We start from the raw sequence: 27,637 nt of genomic DNA on the forward strand, positions 1-27,637 counted from the left end.
GAAAATGCTATAGCCACCTCTACACAAACAAACTTGAAAATCTAGAAGAAGATAAATTCCTGGACACATATACCCTCCCAAGACTAAACCAGGAAGAAGGTGAATCCCTGAATAGACCAATAGCAAGTACTGAAATTTAGGCAGTAATTAATAGCCTCCCAACCAAAAAAGGCCTAGGACCAGACAGATTCACAGCTGAATTCTACCAGAGGTACAAAGAAGAGCTGGTACCAGTCCTTCTGAAACTATTCTAAACAGATGAAAAGGAGGGATTTCTCCCTAGCTCATTTTATGAGGCCAGCATCATCCTGACACCAGAACCTGACAGAGACACAACAAAAAAAGAAACCTTCAGGCCAAGATCGATGCAAATATCCTCAATAAAATGCTGGCAAACTAAATCCAGCAGCACATCAAGAAACTTATCCACCACGATCAAGTCAGCTTCATCCCTGGGATGCAGGGCTGGTTCAACATATGTAACTCAATAAACATAATCCATCACATAAACAGAACCACTGACAAAAATCACATGATAATCTCAATAGATGCAGAAAACCCCTTTGATAAAAATCAACATCTCTTCATGTTAGAAACTCTCAATAAAATAGGTATTGATGGAACATATCTCAAAATAATGAGTTATATATTACAAACCTACAGCCAATATCATACTGAATGGGCAAAAGCTGGAAGCATTGCCTTTGAAAACTGGCCAAGGCAAGGATGCCCTCTCTCACCACTCCTATTTAACATAGTATTGGAAGTTCTGGAGAGCCAATCAGACAAGAGAAAGAAATAAAGAGTATTCAAATAGGAAGAGAGGAAGTTAAGTTGTCTCTGTTTGCAGATGACATGATTCTGTATTTAGAAAACCCCATCATCTCAGTCCAAAAACTCCTTAAGCTGATAAACAACTTCAGCAAAGTCTCAGGAGACAAAATCAAAGTGCAAAAATCACAAGCATTCCTATACACCAACAGACAAACAGTCAAATCATGAATGAACTCCTATTTGCAATTGCTGCAAAGAGAATAAAATACCTAGGGATACAGCTAACAAGGGATGTGAAGGACCTCTTCAAGGAGAACTACAAACCACTGCTCAAGAAAATCAGAGAGGACACAAACAAATGGAAAAACATTCCATCCTCATGGATAGGAAGAATCAATACTGTGAAAATGGCCACATTACCCAAAGTAATTTATAGATTCAATGCTATCCCCATCAAACTACCATTGACATTTTTCACAGAGTTAGAAAAAACTACTTTAAATTTCATATGGAACTGAAAAAGAGCCCAGATAGCCAAGGCAATCCTAAAAAGAACAAAGCTGGAGGCATCATGCTACCTGACTTCAAACTATACTACAAGGCTACAGTATTTAAAACAGCATGGTACTTGTCCCAAAACAGACATAAAGACCAACGGAACAGAACAGAGACCTCAGATATAACATCACACATCTACGACCATCTGATCTTTGATAAACTGGACAACACAAGCAATGGGGAAAGGATTCCCTATTTAATGTATTGTGCTGGAAAAACTGGCTAGCCATATGCAGAAAACTGAAACTTGACCTCTTCCTTACACCTTATACAACATTAACTCAAGATGGATTAAAGACCTCAATGTAAAACCCCAAACCATAAGAACCCTAGAAGAAAACCTAGGCAATATCATTCAGGACATAGGCATGGGCAAAGACTTCATGATGAAAATGCCAAAAGCAACTGCAACCAAAGACAAAATTGACAAATGGGATCTAATTAAACTAAAGAGCTTCTACCCAGCAAGAGAAACTATAATTAGAGCAAACAGGCAACGTACAGAATGGGAGAAAAGTTTTGCAATCTACCCATCTAACAAAGGTCTAATATCCAGAATCTACAAAGAACTTAAACAAATTTACAAGAAAAAAAAACCCCATAAAAATTGGGCAAAGGATATGAACAGACGCTTCTCAAAAGAAGACATTTATGTGGCGAACAAATAAATGAAAAAAAGCTCAACATCATTGATCATTAGAGAAATGCAAATCAAAACCACAATGAGATACCATCTCATGTCAGTCAGAATGGCGATTATTAAAAAAGTCCAGAAACAAAAGATGCTGGCGAGGCTGTGGATAAATAGGAACGTTTTTACACTGTTAGTGGGAATGTAAGTTAGTTCAACCATTGTGGAAGATGGCGTGGCAATTCCACAAGGATCTAGAACCAGAAATACCATTTGACCTAGCCATCCCATTACTGGGTATACACCCAAAGGAATATAAATAATTCTACTATAAAGACATATGCACATGTATGTTTATTGCAGCACTATTCACAATAGCAAAGACATGGAACCAACCCAAATGCCCATTAATGATAGACTAAATAAAGAAAATATGGTACAGACACAATATAGAATAATATGAAGCCTTAAAAGGAATGAAATCATGTCCTTTGCAGTGACATGGGTGAAAGTGGAAGCCATTATTCTCAGCAAACTAACCCAGGAACAAAAAACAAAACACCGCATGTTCTCACTCATAAGTCGGAGTTGAACAATGAGAACACATGGACACAGGAAGGGGAGCAACACACACTAGGGCCAGTCGGAGGGGTGGGGAAGCGAGGGGAGGGAGAGCATTAGCATAAATAGCTAATGCATGCTAGGCTTAAAATCTAGATGATGGATTTGATAGGTGCAGCATGCCACCATGACACACATAGACCTATGTAACAAACCTACATGTCTTGCACTTGTATCCTGGAACTTAAATTAAAAACAAAAGAAATACTTTATGTAAAACTGTTTTATAATCATATACAAATAACCACAATGAAAACAATACTGACATTAATAGAGCTTTGTCATAAAATGCTTTTCAGTTTCTTATATGTATAGCTTCCCATAGTCCTCAAAACAATCCAGTAAGGTAGATATTTCTGTGTTTCAGTGGAGGAGGTTATGAGGTTATGAGACTTTCTCAAATTCATGTAGTTAGTGTAGGCTAAACTCAGGATCTGATTCCAAATCTGACCATCTTTCCAGTATCTTATGCTGCCTCCAAGCTGTTTTCACTGAGGCTAGGAAGCGTAGTAAACTCTAAGATACAAAAAACCAGCTGAATTTTTGCCTTGAGAAAACACTACCATATTGATTAGAAAAAGGAAAAAGCTGGAGCACCTTCTTTGCTTGTTAGCTTCCTCTCACAGTCTTGAGCCCTTCAATGCTTATTGTAAGACAATGTGCTGGATGCAGGTATCAAAAGGTGACTGGCTCAGGGCCTCTGCTACAAGACAACCACAATGAAGCCCAGGAGACAGAAATGTGGACAAGGACATACCAAAGTTTCTGTGTGCAGTAACAGATTGTTAGTTTGTACCAGTAGTACAGAAAGAGGACCTCAGTAAGAGGAGCAGTTAGGTCTGCCTTATGGTGTTAGAAGAAGGAATACAGATTAAGAAAACCTTCATATTGTCTATGATGTTGAATATGAGATTGAAAGAAGGGTAAGATTTTGCCAGGAGGTGCAGCCCAGGCAAAGAATAGCGTGAGCAAAGCAAGGAAGAGTCAAAATGAGCTGTTCACAGAAGTCCAGTATGGCTGGGTGTCAGGGAACAAGTAAGGAAATGGTAGGAGGTCAGGCTGGTCAGATCACCAGGAGCTGCCCTGTGTTGCCTTTACAAGTCTGGCCTTTACCCTTAACAATAAGGTACAAGTCCAGGTCCTATTTACCTTTGTATGATTAGCACCCAGCATAATATTGTAAAATATAGCCAGCTCGCCCTCCACGTATGTTTGTTGAATTTATTCCGTCTTTAAACACACACAAGAGATTCTCAGGCTCAGATTTGCATTTTAGGATCTGGCTATGGAAAAGATGAAAGATATTGGTGAAAATAAGCTGGCAAGAGATTACTACAGAGACATGGGAAGCTTTGAAATATAGGAATTTAAAAAAAAAAAAAGGCCCACTTTAGAAACACTGTTGGTGTGCTCAAGAGAAAGAGGAGAATGCCAAACTTTTAATTGCAGTAATGAATGCCATTGTCCAAGATGAGGAACGTGGGAGAGGACTTTCAATGCTGCTGGTGGTAAATATATTCCAGTCCTCCTGAATATGTCTCAAATAACTTGAATACTCATCATTGATATTAACAGCCCTGTATTCATAAGAAAATTAAGACCAAATAAATCATTAATGCCCTACTTGGCTAAAAGTCTCTGGACAGGCAATTCAGAACATTTCTAATTTGGTATGTTGAAAATTGGAAACTAGTCCTTCATGACACTATAATCAGGAGATCCTCATAGGCATTGAATAGTTTGCTCTGCTATATGTGGGAATTAAGTCCTTAAATAATGTTCTATTATCTAAAGGAACATTATAAAAAGAATGAGAAAACGATTGTTAGTGACATTCAAAGTACCGTTATTGTATTTTCTCCACATCTGCACCCTACATCTCAAAGAAAATCCAAAAAATCTATAATTAAATAGGAAATATCCTGAGCCCATAAGTAGAACAGTATATAGTTTACAGAAAAATATTTTAAAATCAGATCTAGAAAAAGAGCTACCATGATCCTACAGAGGAAAATCAATTATTCTTCTTAAACCAATTTATAGGCTTAATGGAATTCGAATAAAAAATCCCAGCAGATATTTTTGAAGCTTTACAAAACCATTCTAACATTAATTTGGAAGAAGCCAAGAAAATTTTGAAAACTTGGAATAATGAAGGGGCATTTATTGGATCTACCATATATTATCATGAAATTTGTAATGATTAAAACATTCAAGATTTAGTAAGGAGATCTATGGAATTAAATTTAAAATACTATATAAGAAGTTATTACATAAAAAGGAATTCAGTGTCTGAAAAATTGAAGCATTCTGAAATGTGCTATGTGATTTGTTGTCTATTTGGGAAAAAAATTAAAATCAGATCCTCACCTAATATTCTGTATAAGAAATCAAAATATTAAAATGTAGTTTAGTTTCATTATATTTAAAAAATTTCAGGCCAGGCACGGTGGCTCATGCTTGTAATCCCAGCACATTGGGAGGCTGAGGCAGGTGGATCACGAGGTCAGGAGATCGAGACCATCCTGGCCAACATGGTGAAACCCTGTCTCTACTAAAAATACAAAAAATTAGCTGGGTGTGGTGGCAGGCACCTGTAATCCCAGCTACTGGGAGGATGAGGCAGGAGAATGGCATGAAGCCGGGAGGTGGAGCTTGCAGAGAGCCAAGATCGCACTACTGCACTCCAGCCTGGGCGACAAAGTGAGACTCTGTCTCAAAAAAAAAAAAAAAAAAAAAAATTCAATCACAATTTAATATTTGTAGACAAATTATATTATCTTTTTAACCTTAGTGGCATATTGAAGCAGTAGAAAAGTTGTTTTAACTAACTTTGAGGAAATACCATTATTAAGTATGTGTTCATGTAAAAATTGCTGTAAGCTACATTTTTTCCTTTTCCTTCTTAGCAAAACGATGAGATCAATTTCAACCATATGGAAGCATTTCTACACTTAGTTTGAGGAGGAAAAAAATCAAATTTGCAAATAATGTCAAACAAAATATGCATTTCCAAATCCTAGCAAGATTACCAAACACATCCTTATCTTTTTAGAAAGACCTCATCTAAAATAGGACAACTATTCTGTTTTCAGAAGTCTTCGAATAACATTTATATTTTTTAAAAACTAGAAAAGGAAAACCAACCACAGAAATAACACATAAAGAAAAATAATTAGATACAATTCCAAAGAACAGATATTACAGTCAATGAGTTTGGGGTATTCTCCCTGCCCCCATGAACCTTCCCTGAACATTGGGCTTTCTATATCTTATATGCAGAAATCTATACCATTCCTATACTCCATTTTTATATCTGTATTGACACTGTGGAGGACAATTCCAAAAAGATCATTATTTTCTTTGTTCAAATCTAACATTGATAGATGCTTCTGCTCTCTAGTTCTGCCTGTTTCTCGGAAACTGGCCCAAACCACATAAATGAACAACTTCAACACAGCTGCAAAATGCTCAGCAACAGTAATATTAGAGGTGGAATAACATGCACACGGAATAGTGCTGTCAGGAGTGAAAGTCCACTGGGAGAGTGAAATTCTGTTTAGGGTCTGGTATTATCTAAGGACTTTCTACCATTCACTTCCATTCTAATCCCTAGATTTAGGTCTATGAAGGTACAAGTTAATGATGACTCAGGCTGTGAATACTGACAAGAGTGGAAGATCTTGGTTTTCCAGGGTTGGATGTTCCCATAGCTGAATTATGGTGACAGAAATCTGGACTATGATCTCAGAGGACAAGGGGCCTTTGCCCTCAGGCTGATCTCCAGTCACACAAAGAAGCATAAGAGAGGGAAGAGGACAGTGCCTGTATCTAATGAAATTGACCAGTGCCAGGCAGACATTTCAATATTTGGGGGTCTTTCCATTAGGGCCATTCTGCTACTATAGAAAAGAACAAAATATCTCCTTTCATTGTGAGAGTTCCTTTCCCCCACACCGGGGACTCCAAATCTGGGAGAATTTCTTTCCTTTGTTATCCACCTGCACATATGACGTATCTGAAATATTGTTGAGCCTTCTCTCCCAGGGCATATCACAGCTCTCTATTATAATAAGGCCCATCTTTACTCATGGTCTTTGGGGTTTGATTTCTACTTCTGGATCACAGATTGCAACCCTAAAATCTGATTTCTGAATTTTGCTCCCAGGAAAGGGGATAAATCCTTCACCAGGAACTGGATGTCTAACTGAGTACATACTTTAATAAGAGCGTAGCAGCCTGATCTTTCCTATCCACAAAGAGAATCTTTGGTTATGTTAACTAACACAAATAAGATGTGACAGCCGTTCTACACAAAAGCCTAGGGAAAGTTTGTGAGAAAATAATTCATCCTGAGTTATAGTAAACCAGGCTGAACTCTAGATAAACAATATTTTGGGGCATCTTTCATTTGGTCCAAAGCCACTTACTTTTTCATGGTTAATAATATGTTGAGCTAGACTGGGTGCTACATAGAAGAAATGAAATACTGACCTCTTTCTTTCTCCCTTTCCCCTTCTCTCCCTCACCTTTAATCCTCCGTTTCTTTCTCCCTTACTCACTCCTTGCCTCTCCTCTCCTCATCCCTATTTATATATATTAATAATATCACATTGGCAGTAGACCAATAAATAGCATATAGTTATATGTTTGTTGACTTTAATGGCTAGTGCAGGTCTCTATTTAGGCTTCCCTTGGAGCTTATGTTTCCCTTAGGTTTATAGAGCCTTAAATATACACGAATTGAGATGGGTGAGACTCTTCAACCAATCCATCTTGTTGATAAAAGTCACTTCCTGGCAGTTTAATTTAAGGAGAATCCTGAATGAAGGAAAAAATAAGTTAATTACCATTTGCCGATTGACAGGCATATGGTAAGCAGATTACCTACTTACAACCCTATAAGGTTGGCATTATTAGTCTCAGTTTATAGATAAGAAACTGTGCTCAAGATCACATAGGCAGTTAATTGCAGAGCTGGGATTCAAACCCAATTCTGATTCTAAAGCCCTTGTTATAACCATGCAGAGATGGCAAATTTGTACTACGTGTGTTGTTGTTCCTTTTTGCTGAGCCTATGGTAAGAGAGGTCAATAATCTCTCATTTATCTCACAACTGGCCTAAGAGTTTTTCTCAAGATAGCGTGCCAGGTCCTGTTTCCTAAAACTGGCTCCCAAGATGAAGCCTATTTGCTGCCAGCGAAGGTTTGAGAGACGGGAGGCTATAGGACAATGTCTGGAACAAGATAGAGGCAGATGTCAGAGAATAACACATATAGGAGGACCAGATAGATTTGCTTGATTGGAATGAAGAAAAAGACATGGAAATGGGGGATGATGAGAAGAGATGATGAAAGAGACTTGGAAGGCTCTGGCTGGAGTTGGAAGGTGCTGGTTAGAAGATCATGATACACATCCCTCGACGGTCCAAAATGCTGCTGAGGAAGTTGTAAAGACTTGGATTCAACAAAGAAGGCTCTAATAACCTGAAATGATTTGACCTGGCTGTAGAACCTGGTGAGAAGGAGGAAAAACGCATCAGGATTTTGTTATAGATTTCACATGAAAAAGCACACTTTTTTTTGGAGCTCCAGCCCTGCTATAAACTTGACTGTAAGCATGAACACTGAGGAACTGAGGTGGAGAAGAATTGTATTTTAATTTGTATGCTAGACTATTTAGCTTAATTGAAAGATGAAGATTCAGAAAAATAGCATCACTGAATAGCAAGAGAATGGGCCCCAGAGTCAGACACTTATCTGATTTGTGACCTGGCTCCACAGTTCACTAGCCATGGGACCTTAGGTAAGTTGTTTAACCTCCTTGATCCATGTCATATGGAAGGAACAGAAGCTATGTCCCAAAAGTGTTGTGAGAATTAACAAGAAAACAAATATGCAGAAACAAAGGTAGTGCCTGGTACACTGTTGGCACTCAATAAATGTCAGTTTCCTCTTCTTGGTTCTGGTTTTTGAGCTTTGTAAATTATTTAATATTTGTGCACCTATATTCTTTGATCTGTAAAATAAAGATAATAAAACTTGTTTTGCCTATATTACAGGGTAGTGTTTCTCATACATTAGTGTGTAAATAATTCTTTGAGGTCTCTATTCAAAATGCCAATATCTGGCTCACATTCCCACACATCTGCTTCAGGAAGTCTGAGCTGGAGCCTAAGAATCATGCTGCATGCTTAGCAGTCCCTCTAGGTGCTTCCAATGCAAGAGGACCATGGACCACACTTCTGACAAATTCTGATCGTAGCAGCACCTATAAGGGGACAGCATTCTTGAAGGGGAAAGCAGGGTTGTGAGGGAAAGAAAAAGAGGGAAGAGAGGAAAAACTGGAAAATAAGAAAGTGAGGAAGAATATTTCTGAAGACCATCTGACTAGTAAAGTGTCAAATCGAAGTCTGTGTTTCAGGACTCCAGCCTCCATCTCCAATGTTCTAACACCCATCCCAGACAGACAGACTGACTTCTCTGGTTTTAGAGACAGAGATAAACATCCTCAATTATAATGACAGTAACTCAAAAGCTTGAGTTTGGGTAAAGAAGTAGTCTGTTTTCTCAATCAGCAAAGAAGGCCTTTTCAGGAACAAAATAAAAGTAAATGAAAGCAAGTTTAGAAGTAACTGGTCATTAACACAATTCTCAGCTAGGGAGTAGACCTTTGCAGCATAGAGTACTTCCCTGTTAATAAGCACTGAACAGCTTTGGTCTCTCTGGAGGCAGAGAGATGGAAATTTTCATCTTATAAACTAAGTGTAATATACTGTTCTCTTCTCTTCTCCTGTAATTTGGTCAAGTCATAAAACTGTTTCATAGCTGAAATAAAACAGAACAATTATTAGGAATAACATCGTGATAATTACTCTGTGCATCGAATTGTACCCAGCTGTGCATCTTCCCGCTCCAAACAAGAATGTGGGATAAGCAGGTTTTTAGACAGGAAGTGGAACTGTGATTACCCTCATTATACTGACACGTTATTGTAGCTAATCTTTCTAGTTCCTTTCCTCATTCAATTCTCTGAACTGCTTAGAAAGCTACATTGAGTCATATGCAAAAAATCTATTAGACTGAAACCTGCCTTTTCATCTTGCAAATATATCTGATCTTCTTAACAACTGAGGCTCCAGATGACTCAGAGACTTGAAGTATCATTCACACATGGCCAGGCATGGTGGCTTACACATGTAATTCTAGCAATTTGGAAGGCTGAGGCAGGAGGATGGCTTGAGCCCAGAAGTTAGAGGCTGCAGTGAGCTATGTGTGTACCACTGTACTCCAACCTGGGTGACAGGGTGAGACCCTGTGTCAAAACAACAATAAAAACAAAAACAATTCAGCTAATCGATAATCCAGGTCTCATCTAGTTCCAAAGCGCAGGCTCTTCACCACCCTGCTATATTGATTCACTATTAGAGAAAACAGAAGGTTATTGATATGTATTAGAAAATAAATCAGGAACTTGTCTGTCATGTGCTAAACTATCATAGAACTCATGAAAGTTAAACATGAAAGGGAGATCTTAAATAACTTATTACAATTCACCCATGAGGAGACTGATGTCTCGAGTGGGTATCATAGCAATTAAATATCCAAAATTACCTTTTGTCTCTATTTGAATTCTCTTCTTGGCAGGTACAGGCAGGACTGACTTGTCCATTAGGCACAGTAGGCACAGTGCCTGGGAACCACAACACGTTTATATACCACTTATTTTTTTTGATTAAAATTAGAAGAAACAAAAACAAGTTTAAGGTTGAAAAAAATTGTTATATGTCTTTATACCAATGGAGTATAAATATAATTTTTAATATGTCTTTAAGGAAGGGACTCATGAAGTCAAAAGTGCCTTGGGCCCATAAAAGTCACAACGGAAGTCTGTGTACAGGAATACAGTAAAATTTCCATCCTTATCCACTTATACAGCCTTCATACCTACCCATGCTTTGAGGAAAACATGGAATCGATAAATCAGGATTAGACACTTACTAGAAGTGTTGGTGATTAGACACAACTAAAGACAGAAATTCTGGATACAAAACAGCAATTTTTCTATTTCTGCTTTATTGAACATATAGCATACATCATGTGGTCTGCCATGATGGTAAAGACCATTATTTGTTTCCTAGTTTTGTCCTGCTTCTGTCTCCTTTGCTCAAATTTAAATGCTTCCCATAGCTCTCTGGGCCACAATAGGAGCAGAAAACTCTGTCTAGCTTTCTATTCTAACATGGGTTCAGGTTAGAATATTCCACTAGCAACTCTGTAGAATGTTGGATTAACTTCCATTCTTCATTCTTCACTCATTCAACAAACTGGAGCACCTACTATGTACTAGGCTTGTTGCTAGCACTGCATATACAATAGTAAATACAACATACTTCTTGCCCTCATGGAATTTATAATCTATAAAGGACAAGCAAACAAACAACAAATATATAGTTACAAAGTATAACTATCTATATCCTGTTAGTTTAGATAGAGAATTACTTTGCTAGATGACTCAAGGAAGCACTCTGATGGATGAGAAGAAACCAGCCATGTGGAGAGGAGACTGCTCTAGCATAGTACTAGCTTAGCACATAACCAGGCCCATGAGGACTGAGTGAGGTAAGAAAAAGAGAATGTGGGAGAAGATGAAAATGAAGATCTGGATAGAGACTAGCTCATTCACTGTAGAGCCCTACGGGCCATGGTAAAGAGATTACATTTTATTCTAACAGCAATGAAAAGTCATTAAAGCATCTTTAGCAAGTGACTGACATCATATGAACTAGGTTTGTAAATGATTTTTCTGGCAACTGAGTGATCAGATAGGAGGGGGCAAGATGCACGCAAGTACAGTAGTAATGAGGGTACTAAGGCAATTCAGGTTCTCTAAATTCTCCAAATTGTAATTCTTTTTTTAAAGTTTCCTTTACTGCCATCACCCACCGAAACCAGAGTGCATATTCTAAGTCAATGTGATCCAAACATGTTAGTGGAACGTTAATCTCTCAAGATGGTCTCTGAAAGTAAGATTCTGTGGTCAAATAAATTCAGAAAATTCTGCATGCTAAATCCCCTTCTTGGAGATTCCGAATGTAAACTAATATATTAAAAGCACAGGTAAGTGTTTCAGTAAATGTGTGGATCCCAGCATTTCTCAAGCTTACTTGACCATGGAACGTTTTATTTTTTTTCCCTTCACATAATGTTAATATCCTGTAGAAGTGATATTCTCCAGAGCATATTTAAGAAAGTGCTGCCATAAGTCATTCTAACCAAGAGTCAAGCAAATTCCATGTGCTTGGTTTACTGGGTCCCCTCTCCTTTACCTCTCCATTTATTATTCTAACGGTTTAGGCAATATTTTCTGAATCACCATATATTTATAATATCACCCTTCACATATGGTATTTCTTCTCTCCATTTCTACCTTCTATTTCTATCAACTGTCCCTTTCCTTTTATATTGTCAAGGTTGGTAAAGTTTTCATTCTTTCTGTAACCATACTTCTCTTTCTTGTTTCGGGATCTGGCTCTCCTATAAGCCAGCTGTTGGATATCCTTAATTGATTCTCTATATCGGTAATATTTCTCCGTCTCTGTATAAAGCTCTGTGTATAGGAGCTTTATCTTTTATCTTCAAATATTTTATTAGACTCTTAAACCCTTTTTGGAAATATAATTTACATATCATACAACTCACTCAGAGAAGTGTTCAATAGTTTTTATTATATTTTAAGTGCTGTGCAACCATTAACATAATCTAATTCTAGAATATTTCATCATTCCAAAAAGAAACCCTGTATCCATTACAGACACTCCTCATTTCCCCACAATCTTCGCCAGCCCTAAGCAACTACTAAACTATGTTTTGTCTCTATTGATTTCTGACATTTAATATAAAAGGAATCACACAATGTATGGCCTTTTGTGACTCACTTCCTTCAGTGACCATAAGATTTTTAAGGTTTATCCATGTTGTAACACGTATTGGTGCTTCGTTTCTTTCCATTGTCTAATAATATTTAATTGTATTGATATACCACATTTTCCCTATCTATTAATCAAGTGATGAACATTTGGATTGTTTCTATTTTTTAGCTATTATGAATACTGCTGCTATGAATATTTGTGTACAAGTTTTTGTGTGGATATATGTTTTTATTTCTCTTAGGAAGTGCTTAGTCTTATGTTAACTATGTTTAACATTTTAAGTAATTGCCAGACTGTTTTTCAAAGCAGTTGAAGCATATTATATTCCCATTAGCATTGTATAAGGGTTCAAATTTTTCTACATCCTCTCCAATAGTTGTTATAGTGTGTCTTTTTGATTATAGCCATCTTAGTGGATGTGAGGTGGTATCTCGCTGTGGTTTTGATTTGCATTTCCCTAACTAACAATGTTAAGTATCTATTCACGTGCTTATTGGCCATTCGTATAACTTGGGAAATATGTCCACTTAAATCCCTTCTGTCCATATTTTAGTTAGGTAATTTGTCTTTTCATTGCTGAGTTGTAAGAATTCTTTATATATATTCTGGATACCATTCTCTTATCAGATTTATGACTTGCAAATATTTTCTCCTATTCTGCATGTTATCTGTTCACATTCTTGATGGTGTCATTTGACTCATAAAAGTTCTTAGTTTTGATAAAGTCCAATTTGTCATGGATATGTTTTATCACATTTGCCTTTAGTGTTGTATCTAAGAAATCACTCTTTAAATTTTATTAGAAAATTTTGGCAATAATATGTCTTCAAAAATTATTTTTCTACTGATTTGTAGCTTTTTCATAGACATGTGTTTTTACTCCATAAATACCGTTATCTTTCTATATCATTATAAGGATACCAATTGCAGATTTTTATTTTTAAAGCACTGGATCTTGAATTATAATTCTTCTTGGGGGAATTGTTTAATTAATTTATCTTGGTTTTTATCTTTCATGCTACTGATTTCTTTTTTGTGTCTTGTGATCTTTGGCTCTCTACAGGCATACCACAGAGGTATTGCAGGTTCAGTTCCAGACCACTGCAATAAAGTGAATATCACAATAAAGAGAGTCACACAAATTACTTGGTTTATCAGTACATATAAGAGTTATGTTTACACTATACCATAGTCTATTAAGTATGCAACAGCATTATGTCTAAAAGAACAATGTATATACCTTAATTCAAAATACTGTATTGCTAAAAATGCTAATGATCATCTGAGCCTTCAGTGAGTCATAATCATTTTGCTGACAGAGGGCCTTGCCTTGACATGGATGGCTGCTGACTGATCAAGGTGTTGATTACTGAAGGCTGGGATGGCTGTGGCAATTTCTTAAAATAAAACAACAGTGACGTTTGTCACATTAAGTGATTCTTCCTTTCATGGAAGACTTCTCTGTAGCATTCAATGCTGTTTGATGGCATTTTACCCACAGTAGAAACTCTTTCAAAATTGGAGTCAGTCCTGTCAAACCCTGCCACTGTTTTATCAACTAAGTTTATGTAATATTCTAAATCCTTTTGTATCATTTCAACACTGTTCAGAGAATCTTCATCAGGAGTAGGTTCCATCTCAAGAAACCATTTGCTCATTTATAAGCAATTCATCATCCATTCATATTCTATTATGAGACTGCAACAATTCTGTCACATTTTCAGGCTACACTTCAAATTCTAGTCTTCTTGCTATGCCCACCACATCTGCAGTTACTTCCTCCATTGAAGTCTTAAATCCCTCAAAGTCATCCACAAGGGCTAGAGTCCACTTCTTCCAAACTCCTGTTAATATTGCTATTTCAACCTTTTCCCATGAATCACAAATGTTCGTAATGGCATCTGGAATGGTGAGTCTTTTCCAGAAGGTTTTCAATTAACCTTGCCCAGATCCATCAGAGAAGAAATCACTATCTATGGTAGCTATGGCCTTATAAAATGTACTTCTCAAATAATGTATTTCTTAAATAATAAGACTTGAAAGTCAACAGTTCTCTTGATCTCTAGGCTGCAGAATGGAGGGTGAGTTAGCAGGCTTAAAAAATTAATTTATCTGTATATTTCCATCAGAGCTCTTGGGTGAGCAGGCATATTGGCAATGAGCAGTAATATTTTGAAAGCAATTTTTTTTTCCTGAGCAGTAGGTCTCAGTAGTGGGTGTAAACTATTTAGTAAACCATGCTATAAACAGATATGCTGTCACCCAGGTTGTATTGTTCCATTTATAGAGCACAGGTGGAGTAGATTTAACTTAATTCATAGGGACCCTAAGATTTTCAGAGTTTCAGATTTCCAAGAGAAGGATGTTTCATCTATACTGAAAATCTGTTGTTTAGTGTAGTCACTTTCATTAATTATCTTAGTTGTATCTTCTGGAGAGCTGCTTCCCCTTGCATTTTTCATGTTATGGAGATAGTTTATTTCCTTAAACCAACCTCTGCTAGCTTCCAACTTTCCTTCTGTAGCTTCCTCACCTCTCTCAGCCTTTATAGAATTGAAGAGAGTTAGGGTCTTGTCCTGGATTAGGCTTTCACTTAGGGAAATGTGGCTGGTTTGATCTTCTATCTAGATTGCTACAACCTTCTCCATAGCAGCAATAAGGCTGTTTCACTTTCTTATCATTCTTGTGTTCACCAAAGTAGCACTTTTAATTTCCTTCAACAACTTTCCCTTTACATTCACAAGTTGGCTAACTGTTTGGGACAAGAAGCCTAGCATTCAGCCTATCATGGCTTTCAACATGCCTTCCTCATTAAGCTTAATCATGTTGAGCTTCTGCCTTAAAGTAAGAGACATGCAAGTCTTTCACTTGAGCACTCAGAGACCATTGTAGTGTTATTTATTGGTGTAATTTTAATATTGTTGCGTCTCAGGGAATAGAAAAGCCTGAGAACAGGGAGAGAGATGGGAGAATGGCTGGTGGGTGGAACAGACAGAACACACATTTATTGATTAATTTTGCCATCTTATAGTTCATGGTGCCCCAAAATAATTACAATAGCAGCATCAAAGATCACTGATTACAGATCACCATAATAGATATAATAATAATGAAAAAGCTTGAAATGTTCCAAGAATTACCAAAATGTGACACAGAGACATGAAGTGAGGTACCATGAACCTTCAATTTATAAAAAATCCAATATATGTGAAGCACAATAAATATGAGATTTGCCTGTATTCACTTTTAAAAATTAGGGACTAAGTAGATTTGTCAAGGTAGAGGTATAGGTTTTTCTCTGTTATTGGGTATATAATTTTTTTTAGATAAATCTCCTTTTGAGTAGGATTTCTATTTTGTAGGTAGAGCTTGTTGAACAATATGAGACAAGAAAAATGATAATGAAAAGAAACTTCTAAAACAATAAAAATATCTTTTAGGACGCACACACAAAAAACACTAGATTAAGATAAAATTGTCATTACATAGATGATGCATAAAAGTTTACAAAAGAAAAACCAGAAACTGATATAACTCTAAATAGTAATTCTCATGTCTTCCCAAATGAGGAAATGAAAACAATAAAATAAGCATTTTGTTAAGTAATTCCCATTTTCCAGACCACAGGCTAATCCCTGAAGATATTAAATATGAACATGAAGATTCTATCTCTGTCTTCATAGAGTTCATATCCTAACTGGAAAGACAGTCCTTTTTAGTTCTGCAACTACCTCAGTAAAAAAGCTTACCCAGCAATCCCACCTATGGGTATATAACCAAAATAAAGGAAGTCAGTATATCAAAAAGATTATGCACACTTCAATGTTTATTGCAGCAATATTCACAATAATCAAGATATGGAATCAACCTGTATTCATCAAGGGATGAATGGATAAAGAAAATGTAGTATATATACACATGGAATACTATTCAACCATAAAAAGAGTGAAATTCTGTCATTTTCAGCAACATGGATGGAACTGGAAGACATTACATTAAGTGAAATAAGCCAGGCACAAAAAGACAAGTATTGTATGTTCTCACACACATGTAGGAGCAAATGAAAAAGTGGACCTCATGGAGGTAGAGAATTGGTGGTAACCACAGGCTAGGAAGGGAAGGAGAGAGGGAGGATGAAGAGAGGTTGGTTAATGGGTACAAAAACACAGTTAGAAGGAATAAGCTCTAGTGTTCAATAGCACAGTAGTGTGGCAATAGTTAACAGTAGCTTATTGTATATTCCAAGTAGCTAGAAGAGATTTGGAATGTTCCCAACATAAAGAAATAATTTAAAAATTGTCGTAAATATGTACAACAAATATGTACGATTTGTATGTATCAATAAAATTTTTTAAAAACTTAAGACATTGGTATAGTTTCAAAAAACTGAAGTTATCATGATTTATAAAATCAACATAATCCATTTAAATGATTATTTATATTATGCTTTTCAATGCTTCATAATTACAATTATGCATACTGTTTTTTTTTTTTGGATGACCTTAAAATCAGTTGTTGAATAAGACAGATACTACTCATTCAACAAGCATTTATAAGGCACTTACTATATTCCTAGGTTCTGAGGATACAGAACCTAGGAATATTTTGAGGATATGAATAAAACAAATGGGTTCCTGATCCTACTCTGTGGTTTATCATGGCTGGCAGATATATAAACAAATGTTATCATCAATTTGATAAGTGCGATAGCAGAAAAATACAGTGCCATGCAAGGACAGAGGAGGCCCTAAGAAATTCTGCCTGAACATGTCAGAGAAGATCTAGAGAAAGGAGAAAAACAAGAGGAGAGGCTGGTATTCTTAACAAAATGACACAAAATAAAAAGATGTAAAGGTATAAAAGAGTATGGCATCTTCCAGAATTTACATTAAAAATTTTCTGTACTTTGATGTAGTTAGATGTAATTAGAGGGCAAGGGGGCATCACTGCTTATTAGCTGCAAATTTAGGCAGGCGCAGATACTAAAGGCCACGAGTGCATCTGAAAGGGTTTGGATTTCAAGCAAAAGTGACTTGACCAGATGTTACATTAAAAAAAAAAATACTCTGTAATCCCAGCACTTTGGGAGGCCGAGATGGGTGGATTATCTGAGGTCAGGAGTTCAACACCAGCCTGACCAACATGGTGAAACCCTATCTCTACTAAAAATACAAAAATTATCTGGGCGTGGTGGCACATGCTTGTAATACCAGCTACTCGGGAGGCTGAGGCAGGAGAATTGCTTTAGCCCAGGAGACGGAGGTTGCAGTGAGCTGAGATCACGCCACTCCACTCCAGCCTGGCTGACAGAGCGAGACTCTGTGTTTAAAAAGCAACAACAACAACGACAACAAAAAACTACTCAGGAATCTATATGGAAAAATTATTAGAGTTTGAGGCTAGCTAGATACCAATAAATCATTTAGGATTAAAAACAATAAGGTTTAAAATAAAAATGAAAAGAAAATGGGATATGAAGGATACTAAGAAAATTACAGTACTTAATAACTAATTGAATGTGTGAACGAAGGAGAAAACTGATCTAAAACGGCTTCCATGTCTGGGTCTCAGACAAAATGGTTATTGTCAAATTTGGTTAAGTTACTAATGGTTACTACAATGGTTACTAATCAAATTTGGGATAAGAGGAAACAAGACAATATAAGGATTTGAAAATTCTGAGTTCTTTTCATAATTAACAGAATTCAAGTTTAAACAACCATGCAACATGATCCTGCATTAATTAAAATAGAGTAAAATAATAAAACTGACAACATTCATTGCTATAGGATATTGGAGAAAAAGATATACTAATACATTGCTGTCCTGCAACCTGATGAAATTGTTCTGAAAAAAACTTGGCAACAAATATAAAAGCCATAAGAATTATCACATACTTTGACCAAGAAACCCTACTTTTTGTAATTTAGCCCAAGGATGTAATTCAAAAGAAATAAATGACCGATTTGTATAAAAATGTTTATAGCTGTGCTATATATTACAAGCAAAATTTGGAAACAGTCCAATGCCCAACGGTGATGGAATGCTTAGGCAGACTTAGGTGCATTAATGCAATGGAATATTTTATTGCTATTAAGAATGACAATATGAGAACTATGTAGAAACAAGGAAAGGGTCATGTGAAGCAATGAGTAAAAAATGCAGCACTCAAAATGATGCATATACAATGATCACAACTATGTAAAATTATATCTGTATAACCAGGAGGATTAGAAAGGAATACAGAGCTGGTAATTTAGAGTGCTGACATTTTTGTTATTGTTAGTTCAAGTCGCTGGGGATGTTTATGTGTTTCTAGTTATATTTCACTGTATATTTAGTACATATACATTAACAGAGATAAATCTCTATTTTTTTCTGACACATAAAAGAAAATCCTGATCAGTATCTTTCCTTGCCTTAGGTGATTTAAAAAAAGATTGTCAGATTTAGTCAAAACTAAATAAGAAAAGTGGTAGCAATTCTCAAGAATATCTGCTAATAGGCCTATCAAGAGCTTTAATATCTCAGTATTTGTAGTGTTTTTCAACTTTTTAACCCAGTTTGCTGGCCAAGATTTTGTAAAGCTTCACTTTCTACAAGAGGACCCTGGTATAGAGTAATTTTTTTGTCTTAAAAAATATAAAATGATGCTATAAAATGCATCATATTAATTGTGTTTTTTCAAACAATGTTTCCTTTCCAACCCATCCTAGAGATTGTGATATACCTTCCCCATCCCATGTTCCCCTGTTGACTACGGAAGGCCTAGAATGATGAGAAAGATGGAGAATCTCTGACTTAGAGTGGGTGAAGCCACTATGGAAAGAGTCCCTCCTTTTTTTCTTAAGACCAAAATAAATAAATAAATAAATAATCAGGAGAAATGCAAATACATTAATTCATTAAATGAACAATGTCATAAGAAAAGCTAAACAATCTGACCTACCCATCTAGGAGGGCGATGACATTCTTCCTCGGACGCCCAATATTAGGGCCATATAAGCTGGCTCTGGAATAAATCCGGATGGGCTGCAACAGGCTCTTCAGCTGGATGTAATCCTTTCCCAACTGGCTGCCATTTACTGCCCGGCCATGCATGGTCCGATAGTTATTTGGCTCTAGATTAAAAGCAGACATGCAAGTCAGAATTGAGAAGGGTAAGGCTCTGCCAACACTTTCCTGTCCACAGATCTCTCTGCCTTTTTCTTAGTAGTATGAAAAAATAAAAATAAAAAAAATAAAAAAGTGGGTGTGAATTATTTTAACTTAAAGAACCACCCAAACAAAAAAAAGTCAAGTTAGCTTGCTGTTCTGTTCATTTTCAAACTAATTTTCACAAAAGGATAACCTAATCAACACCAGAGACCATACAGATTTTCAGGTGCTACTTCATAGTGAATGGTATATTGGATTGAATAGTGTCCCCCAAAATTTATATCTACCAGAATCTCAGAATGTGAGCTCATTTGGAAACAGGATCTTTGAAATGTAACTAGTTATGATAAGGTCATACTAGATTACAGTGGGTCCTAAATCCAATGACTTCTGTCTTTATAAGAGAAAGGAGAAGGAAGTTCAGATACACAGACACGGAGAGAAGAATGCCATGTGACAAAGATTGGAGAGATGTTGCTAGGCTAAGCATTGCTGGCAGCCACCAGAAGCTAGGAAAGAGGCATGGAATAGATTCTCTCTCAAAACCCCCACAAGAAACCAATCCTGCTGATGCTCTGATTTCAGACTTCTGGCCTCCTAAACTATCAGAGAAGCAATTTTTGTTGTTTTAAGCCACGAAGCTTGTGATAATTTGTTATGGCAAGCCTAGAAAACTAATATACATGGTAAGAAGTGAAATCTTCATAAAGATGTTCACTGCCAAAAAGTCAGGAAAAAAATCATATTCAGTAATAACAAAGTAGCTAATTGAAGTAATTTTGAGCAAAGCCTCCTCTTCCAGCTTCCATTACCTTGGTAGCTCTAAAAGGGGAGAAAAATTCCCCAAAACCAGCAGCTCCACACCTGGAGGAGGCTAATTTGATTTGGAATGGTGTGCATACCCCAGGAAAGGCCAGCATCTCAGCTGCCTTGAGACTATGATACTGGCAGGTACAAGAAATAAACCCGTAGTCTTGCAAGAAATATAATAGGAAAATTTGGGGAATAAGGCAGCCACAGTGAACCTTGACAATCTCACACATACCCCCTGTAATCTACAAGGCTAAACATGCTTAGGAGGGACTACAGGATAGTAGTGTGGATAGTAGGAGGATATCTAGCTATCCATACATTTCCAGATAAGTATGAAACCTAGGACACTTATAAAGGAAACATAAGAAGGCACGACTGAAAGTAAAATCCCAGTTAGACTTGTAACAGGCCTAAATTTTTAATGTGTTTCCCAACCAACACAGAGATCCACGGGCAAAAGGTGGAAGGCTTACTGGCTCAAGGGAATTAAGCAAAACCTCTGATCAATCCTCAGCTCACCATTAAGCTATGTTGACTCAAGTGCAACCTCCAGGAGACTTGTCTTAACAATTAAAAAATGATTAAGAAATAAGACAACTTAAGAGATATCAGTAGCTACATGACTCAAGGGAGACAGACTCTATAGAGTTAGCCCAGGACCTATGGTATGGAGATACAGAATTCAGAGTTGGTGCAGTATATTATCTAAAATGTGTAGTTTTCAACAAAAAACCTATTATACATGAAAAAAATGGAAAAGTTTGGCCCCTACCAGCAAAAAACATAGAAACGGCCACTTAGGGGGCCTAAATATTAGACTTGGCAGACAAAGACTTACTATAAATATGTTCAAGAACTTAAGAGAGTCTGGGCACAGTGGCTCATGCCTGAAATCCCAGCACTTTGGGAGGCCGAGGCAGATGGATCACTTGAGGTCAGGATTTTAAGACCAGCCTGGCCAACAGAGTGAAACACCATCTCTACTAAAAATATGCAAATTAGTTCCAGCTACTTGGCTTGGGAAGCTGAGGCAGGAGAATTGCTTGAATCTGGGAGGCAGAGGTTGCAGTGAGCCAAGATTGCACCATTGCACTCCAGCCTAGGTGACAGAATGAGACACTATCTCAAAAAAACAGAAAACAAAAAACAAAACTAAAAATAATAAAGAGCTAAAGGAAAGTATAATGTTAATGATTCATCAAATAGAAATATACATAAAGAAAAGGATATTATAAAAAAGAGTCAAAGAAAAGTATTGAACTGAAATGACTAATCTCATACAGGAGCACACAATGAGATTAACAGCTGAGTTTTTATCAGAAAAAAATGGAGGCCAGAAGATGGTAGGATGATATATTCAAACTGCTGAAAGACAACAAAACAAAACTGATAACCAAGAATTCCATATGCAGCAAACTATCCTTGAAAACTGCATGCAAAGTTAAACATTCTGAGAAAAACAGAGAGAAGAGATTTTGTTGTGAGCAAATATGCCTTATAAGAAATAAGAAAGGAAGTCATTCAGATTGGAATAAAATGATTCCAGATGGTAACTCAAAATCACACAAAGAAATAAAAGACATAAATAAAGGTAATTATATGAATAACTGTAAAAAATATTCATTCCTCTTTTCTTCTCTTAACTGATTTAAAAGACAGTTGCATAAAACAAAAATACACAACCATATTGTTGGGCTTATAAAACATAAAGATATAATATTTAGAATAATAATGGCACAAAGGACTGGGGAATGAAACTGTACTGAAGCAAGTTTCTGTATTAAAGTAGAATTAAGAGCCAGGCATGGTGGTTCACAGCTGTAATCCTCACAATTTGGGAGGCCAAGGTACGTGGATCACCTGAGGTCAGGAATTCGAGACCAGCCTGGCCAACATGGTGAAACCCTGTCTCTACTAAAAATACAAAAAGTACCCGTGTGTGGTGGTGGGTGCCTGTAATCCCAGCTACTCAGGAGGTTGAGGCAGGAGAATCACTTGAACCTGGGAGGTAGAGGTTGCAGTAAGCCAAGATCGCACCATTACACTCCAGCCTGAGTGACACAGTGAGACTCTGTCTCAAACAAACAAACAAACAAAAAAGCAAAAAAAACCTAGAATTAAGTTAGTATTACTTGAAAATAGATTGTGATGAGTTAAGATGTATTGTAATAAGAAACTACTAAGAAAATAACAAAACAAGGTGGATGTGGTGGCTCATGCCTATAATCCCAGCACTTTGCTAGGCTGAGGTGGGAGGACTGCTTGAGCCTAGGTGTTCAAGACCATCCTAGGCAACACAGTGAAACCCCATGTCTACAAAAAATTTAAAAAATTAGCTGGGTGTGGTGGTGGGCACCTGTAGTCCCAGCTACTCAGGAGGCTGAGGTGGGAGAATCGCTTGAGCCCAAGAGATTGAGGCTACAGTGGGCTGTAGTCGTACCACTGCACTCTAGCCTGGGCAACAGAGCAAGGCCTTGTGTGAAACAAAAGAAAAGAAAAGAAAAGAAAAGAAAAGAACAATGAAAACAGTACCTTAGACAATATTTCTTTTACACAAAAAGGCATGAAAAGTGAGATAGAGGAACAAAAATGCCACGAGATAAATGGAAAACAGCAAGATGGCACATGTAAAGTCAATTATATCAACAATCTCAAATAATGGAAATGGATTAAATACTCCAATTAAAAGCAGAAATTATCAGACTGAATAAAAAATAGATCCTAATAAGAGATACATTTCAGATTCAGAAACACAGATAGATTGAAGGAAAAAAATTTTTTAAAAGGTAGACGTTGTGGGCTGCGGCATGGTGGCTCATGCCTGTAATCCCAGAACTTTGGGAGGCCAAAGTGGGTGGACTACGAGGTCAGGAGATCAAGACCATCCTGGCTAACATGGTGAAACCCCGTCTCTACTAAAAACACAAAAAATTAGCCAGGCGTGGTGGCAGGCACCTGTAGTCCCACCTACTTGGAAGGCAGAGGCAGGAGAATGGCATGAACCAGGGAGGCGGAACTTGCAGTGAGCTGAGATTGCGCTACTGTACTCCAGTCTGGGTGACAGGGTAAGACTCTGTCTCGAAAAATAAATAAATAAATAAATTTTAAAAGGTAGACTATATAAACAGTAACCATAAGAGAGCAGAAATAACTATACTAATACCAGAAAAAATAGATTTTAAGGTAAAAACATTACTAGAGATAATATGAGGCATTTTATAATGATAAAAGGCATTTTATAATGAGAAGAAGGGTCTCAATATCAGGAAGATGTAACAATTAGAAATATATATGTCCCTAACACCACCAAAATACATTAAACAAAATTGAAGAAAGAAATAGAAAATTCAAGAATAATGGAAGGAGACTTCAACACTACATTCTTAATAATAGATAAAATGACTGGATAAAAAAAATCAGCAAGAATATAGAAGGCTTGATTGGCACTATCAGCTAACTTTACCTAATTGCCATCTACAGAATACTCCACCCAACAACAGCAGGATACACATTCTTTTCTAGCACATAGAGAACATCCTTCAGGACAGACCATATTGTAAGACATAAAACAAATCTCATAAATTTAAAAGGATTAAAATCATACAATGGATGTGCTTCAATCACAATAGAATTAAACTAGAATTCAACAAAAATTGAGAAAATCCCTAAATATTTGAAAATTTAACAAATAATCCACTGGTCAAAGAAGAAATCACAAGGAAATAAAAAAAAATAGAATGGAATAAAAATGAAAATAAAATACATTAAAAGATATGGGATGCAGCTTAAGCAATGCTTCAGGGGGAAATTTATAGACTTAGGCTCCTATATTAGAAATGAACAAAGATCTCAAATTAATAACCTAAGCTTCCACATTAAAAAGGAAAAAAAGAAGAGAAAACTAAATCCAAGCAAAACAAAGGAATGAAATAATAAAAATTAGAGTAGGTATCAATGATATTTTTTAAAATACAGAAAATTCAGAGAAAGCAAAAGTTGGTTATTTGAAAAGACCACAAAACTGATATACCTTTAGTTAGACTGACCACCAAAAAAAGAGAGAGAAGTCACAGATTACCAAAAGGGAACACCAGTAAAGGATCTCACAGTAATTAAGTTGATAAGGAACTACTATGAACATCTTTGTGCCAATAATTTAGAAAACTTAAATAAAATGGTAAATTTCAAAAAAAAAGGCACAAATTATTAAAACTGACTAAACAAGACACAGAAAATCTATATAGACACATAACAACAATGAAAACTCATTGAGGTAGTAATTAAAAATCTTTCCACAAAGAAAGCCCAGACCTGGACGGTTTAGTTGGTGAATTCTATTAAATATTTAAATAAGAAACACCAATGCTTTACAAACTTCTTCAGAAAATGGAGGAAGAGGGAACACTTTTCAACTTATGTTATAAGGCCAATATTACCCTGACGCCAAAGCCAGTCAAAGACATCACAAGAGGCTAGGTGCAGTGACTCATGCTTGTAATCCCAACACTTTGGGAGGCCGAGGCAGGTGAATCATTTGAGGTCAGAAGCTCAAGACCCATCTGGCCAACATGGTGAAACCTCATCTCTACTAAAAATACAAAAATTAGCCAGGCAGTAGAGGTGCACACCTGTAATTCCAGCTACTCGGGAGGCTGAAGCCGGAGAATCACTTGAGCCTGGGAGGTGGAGTTTGCAATGAGCTGAGATTGTGCCACTGCACTCCAGTCTGGGTGACAGAGTGAGACCCTTTCTCAAAAACAATAACAACAACAACAAAACAAAGACATCACAAGAAAACTACAGACCAATATCCCTCATAATACAAATGTAAAATCCCCAACAAAATATTTACAAAGTGAGCCCAGCAACATATGAAAAGTTTTATACACTATGACCAGGTGGGATTTACACCAGGAATGCAAGGTTGATTTAATGTTAAAGCCTTTTAACTAATGTAAAATACCATTGTAATAGAAAAAAGACCAAAACTAAATTATCATCTCAATAGCTGCAACACCACCACCAAAACTCATTTGACAAATGCAACACCCGTTTCTGATAAATATTCCCAACAGACTGAATAGAAGGGAGCTTCCTCAACTTGATAAAGAGTATCTAAGAAAAACCTAGACCTAACATCATACTTAATGGTGAAATATGGACTGTGTGCCCCTAAGACTAAGGAGAAGACAAGGATGGCTGTTCTGCCACTTAAGAGTCAACATTTGTACTAGAGATTCTAGCCAGTGCAGTCAGGCAAGGGAGAGAAATAAAAAGCATTCAAATTGGAAAGGAAGAAGTAAAACTGTTATTATTCTCAGACAATATGATCCTACATACAGAAAATCCTAAGGAATCCACACACAGGAGGCGAAAAAGTACAAAATCTAAAAAACAAATTCAGCAAGGTTGGAGGGGATACAATATCAATTTATAAAATCAATTATAATCAATTATATTTCTAAGTATTATTGATACACAATCCAAAAATGAAATTATAAAAATAATTTCATTCCCAATTGCATAAAAAAGAATAATATACTTAAGAACAAGTAATTAACAAAAGAAGTACAAAATGTATACACTGAAAACTACAAAACATTGCTGAGATAAATTAAAAATTAAATAAATGTAGAGATAATCTATGCTCATGATAGGAAGATTTTGTATTGCTAAGATGGCAATTCTTCCCAAATTGATCTATAGATTCAATGCTATCTCCATTAAAATTCCAGGAGGCTTTAATGAAGAAATTAACAAGCTAGTCCCAAATTTTACATGGAAATGCAAACACCAAGGATAGCCAAATTAATTTTGAAAAAAAAAGCAACAAAGTTGGAGGATTTACATTTCCACATTTTAGCACTCATAATAAAGCTATTGTAATTAAGACAGTGTAGTCCTAGCATAAGGAAAGACACACAGATCAGCGGAACAGAATTAAGAGTATAGAACTAAAACTATTTATGATCAATTGATTTTTTTACAAAGGTGCCAAGATAAGCAAATGGGGAAAAAATTGTCTTTTTAATAAGCAGTACTGGGAATCTCTATATCCATATGCAAAAAGACTAATTTATAGCCTTACTTCACAAGGTTCACAAAAATTAACTCCCAATAGATTTAGGGCCAAATGTAAGAGCTAAAACAATGAAATTTTTAGAAGAAAATATAGGAAAAAACTCCTTGTGATCTTGGATTAAGCAAAGATCATTGCACCAAAAGCATAATTCATAAAATAAAAACTGATAAATTGAACTTTATCAAAATTCAAAGCCTTTGCACTTTAAAAGATGCTACCAAGTTACAAAAGATGAAGTAAAAAAATTATTTGCAAATCATATACTTGAATTTTTTAAAAAAACACGTATCCAGAATATATAAAGAACTCTTACAATTCAATAATAATATAAATAACCCACTTAAAAGAGCAAAAGCTTTGGGCTAATGTTTCACAAATGAAGTAGAAATGGCTAGTAAGTACATGAAAAGGTGCCCAACATCATTAGTCACTAGGGAAGTGGAACTGTTTTCAGGTCCTTCTATTTAACATCTATCTCTTCTATAAGGATGTAGGCAGCTATATTCATCTGTTATTTACTTTTTTTTTTTTCTTGTGACATAGGGTCTTGCTCTGTTACCCAGGCTGGAGTCCAGTGGTGCAACCTTGGCTCACTGCAACCTTGAGTTCCTGGGCTCAAGTGATCCTCCCACCTCAGCCATCTGAGTAGCTGAGACCACAGGTGCACGCCAGCACATTCTGCTTAATTTTTGTATTTTTTGTAGAGATGGGGTTTCATTATTTTTCCGAGGCTGGGCTTAAACTCCTGAGCTCAATCTGACCACCTTGGCCTCTCAAAGTGCTGGGATTACAGGCATTAGCCACCATGACCAGCCTGTTATTTACCATTGTATCTTTCTAACCTAGTGAAGAAAGCCAAGAAATCTAAATATAATTTAAAAAGTAATAACCATAAGGTAGTAGAAAAAGTACTTCACTTTCTATTAGATATCCCAAGTTCCTGACTTAGATTTGGTACTTACTGCTGCCTATAGCAATTCACGTCACCTCTTCAAATGTGTTTCTTCACTTATGTAATACTTTATCAGGCACTTTATTTAGCACTTTGAGGTCCAAATAGAAGAGTCTG

General features: G+C 36.4%; 1 protein-coding gene across 5 annotated transcripts in view; it reads right to left on the reverse strand.

Moving 5' to 3' along the window:
• HPSE2 (heparanase 2 (inactive)) overlaps positions 1 to 27,637 on the reverse strand; it is a 782,696-nt gene that overhangs the window by 246,891 nt on the left and 508,168 nt on the right. For all 5 annotated transcript variants that reach the window (XM_077947182.1, XM_077947181.1, XM_077947184.1 and 2 more), the window contains one exon: positions 19,465 to 19,636. In XM_077947182.1, the coding sequence (XP_077803308.1) occupies positions 19,465 to 19,636 (172 nt within the window). The remainder of the gene's footprint in view (positions 1 to 19,464; positions 19,637 to 27,637) is intronic.

Source organism: Macaca mulatta, chromosome 9 (assembly GCF_049350105.2).
Source record: "Macaca mulatta isolate MMU2019108-1 chromosome 9, T2T-MMU8v2.0, whole genome shotgun sequence".
In the NCBI taxonomy this organism is placed as follows: Eukaryota; Metazoa; Chordata; class Mammalia; order Primates; family Cercopithecidae; genus Macaca; species Macaca mulatta.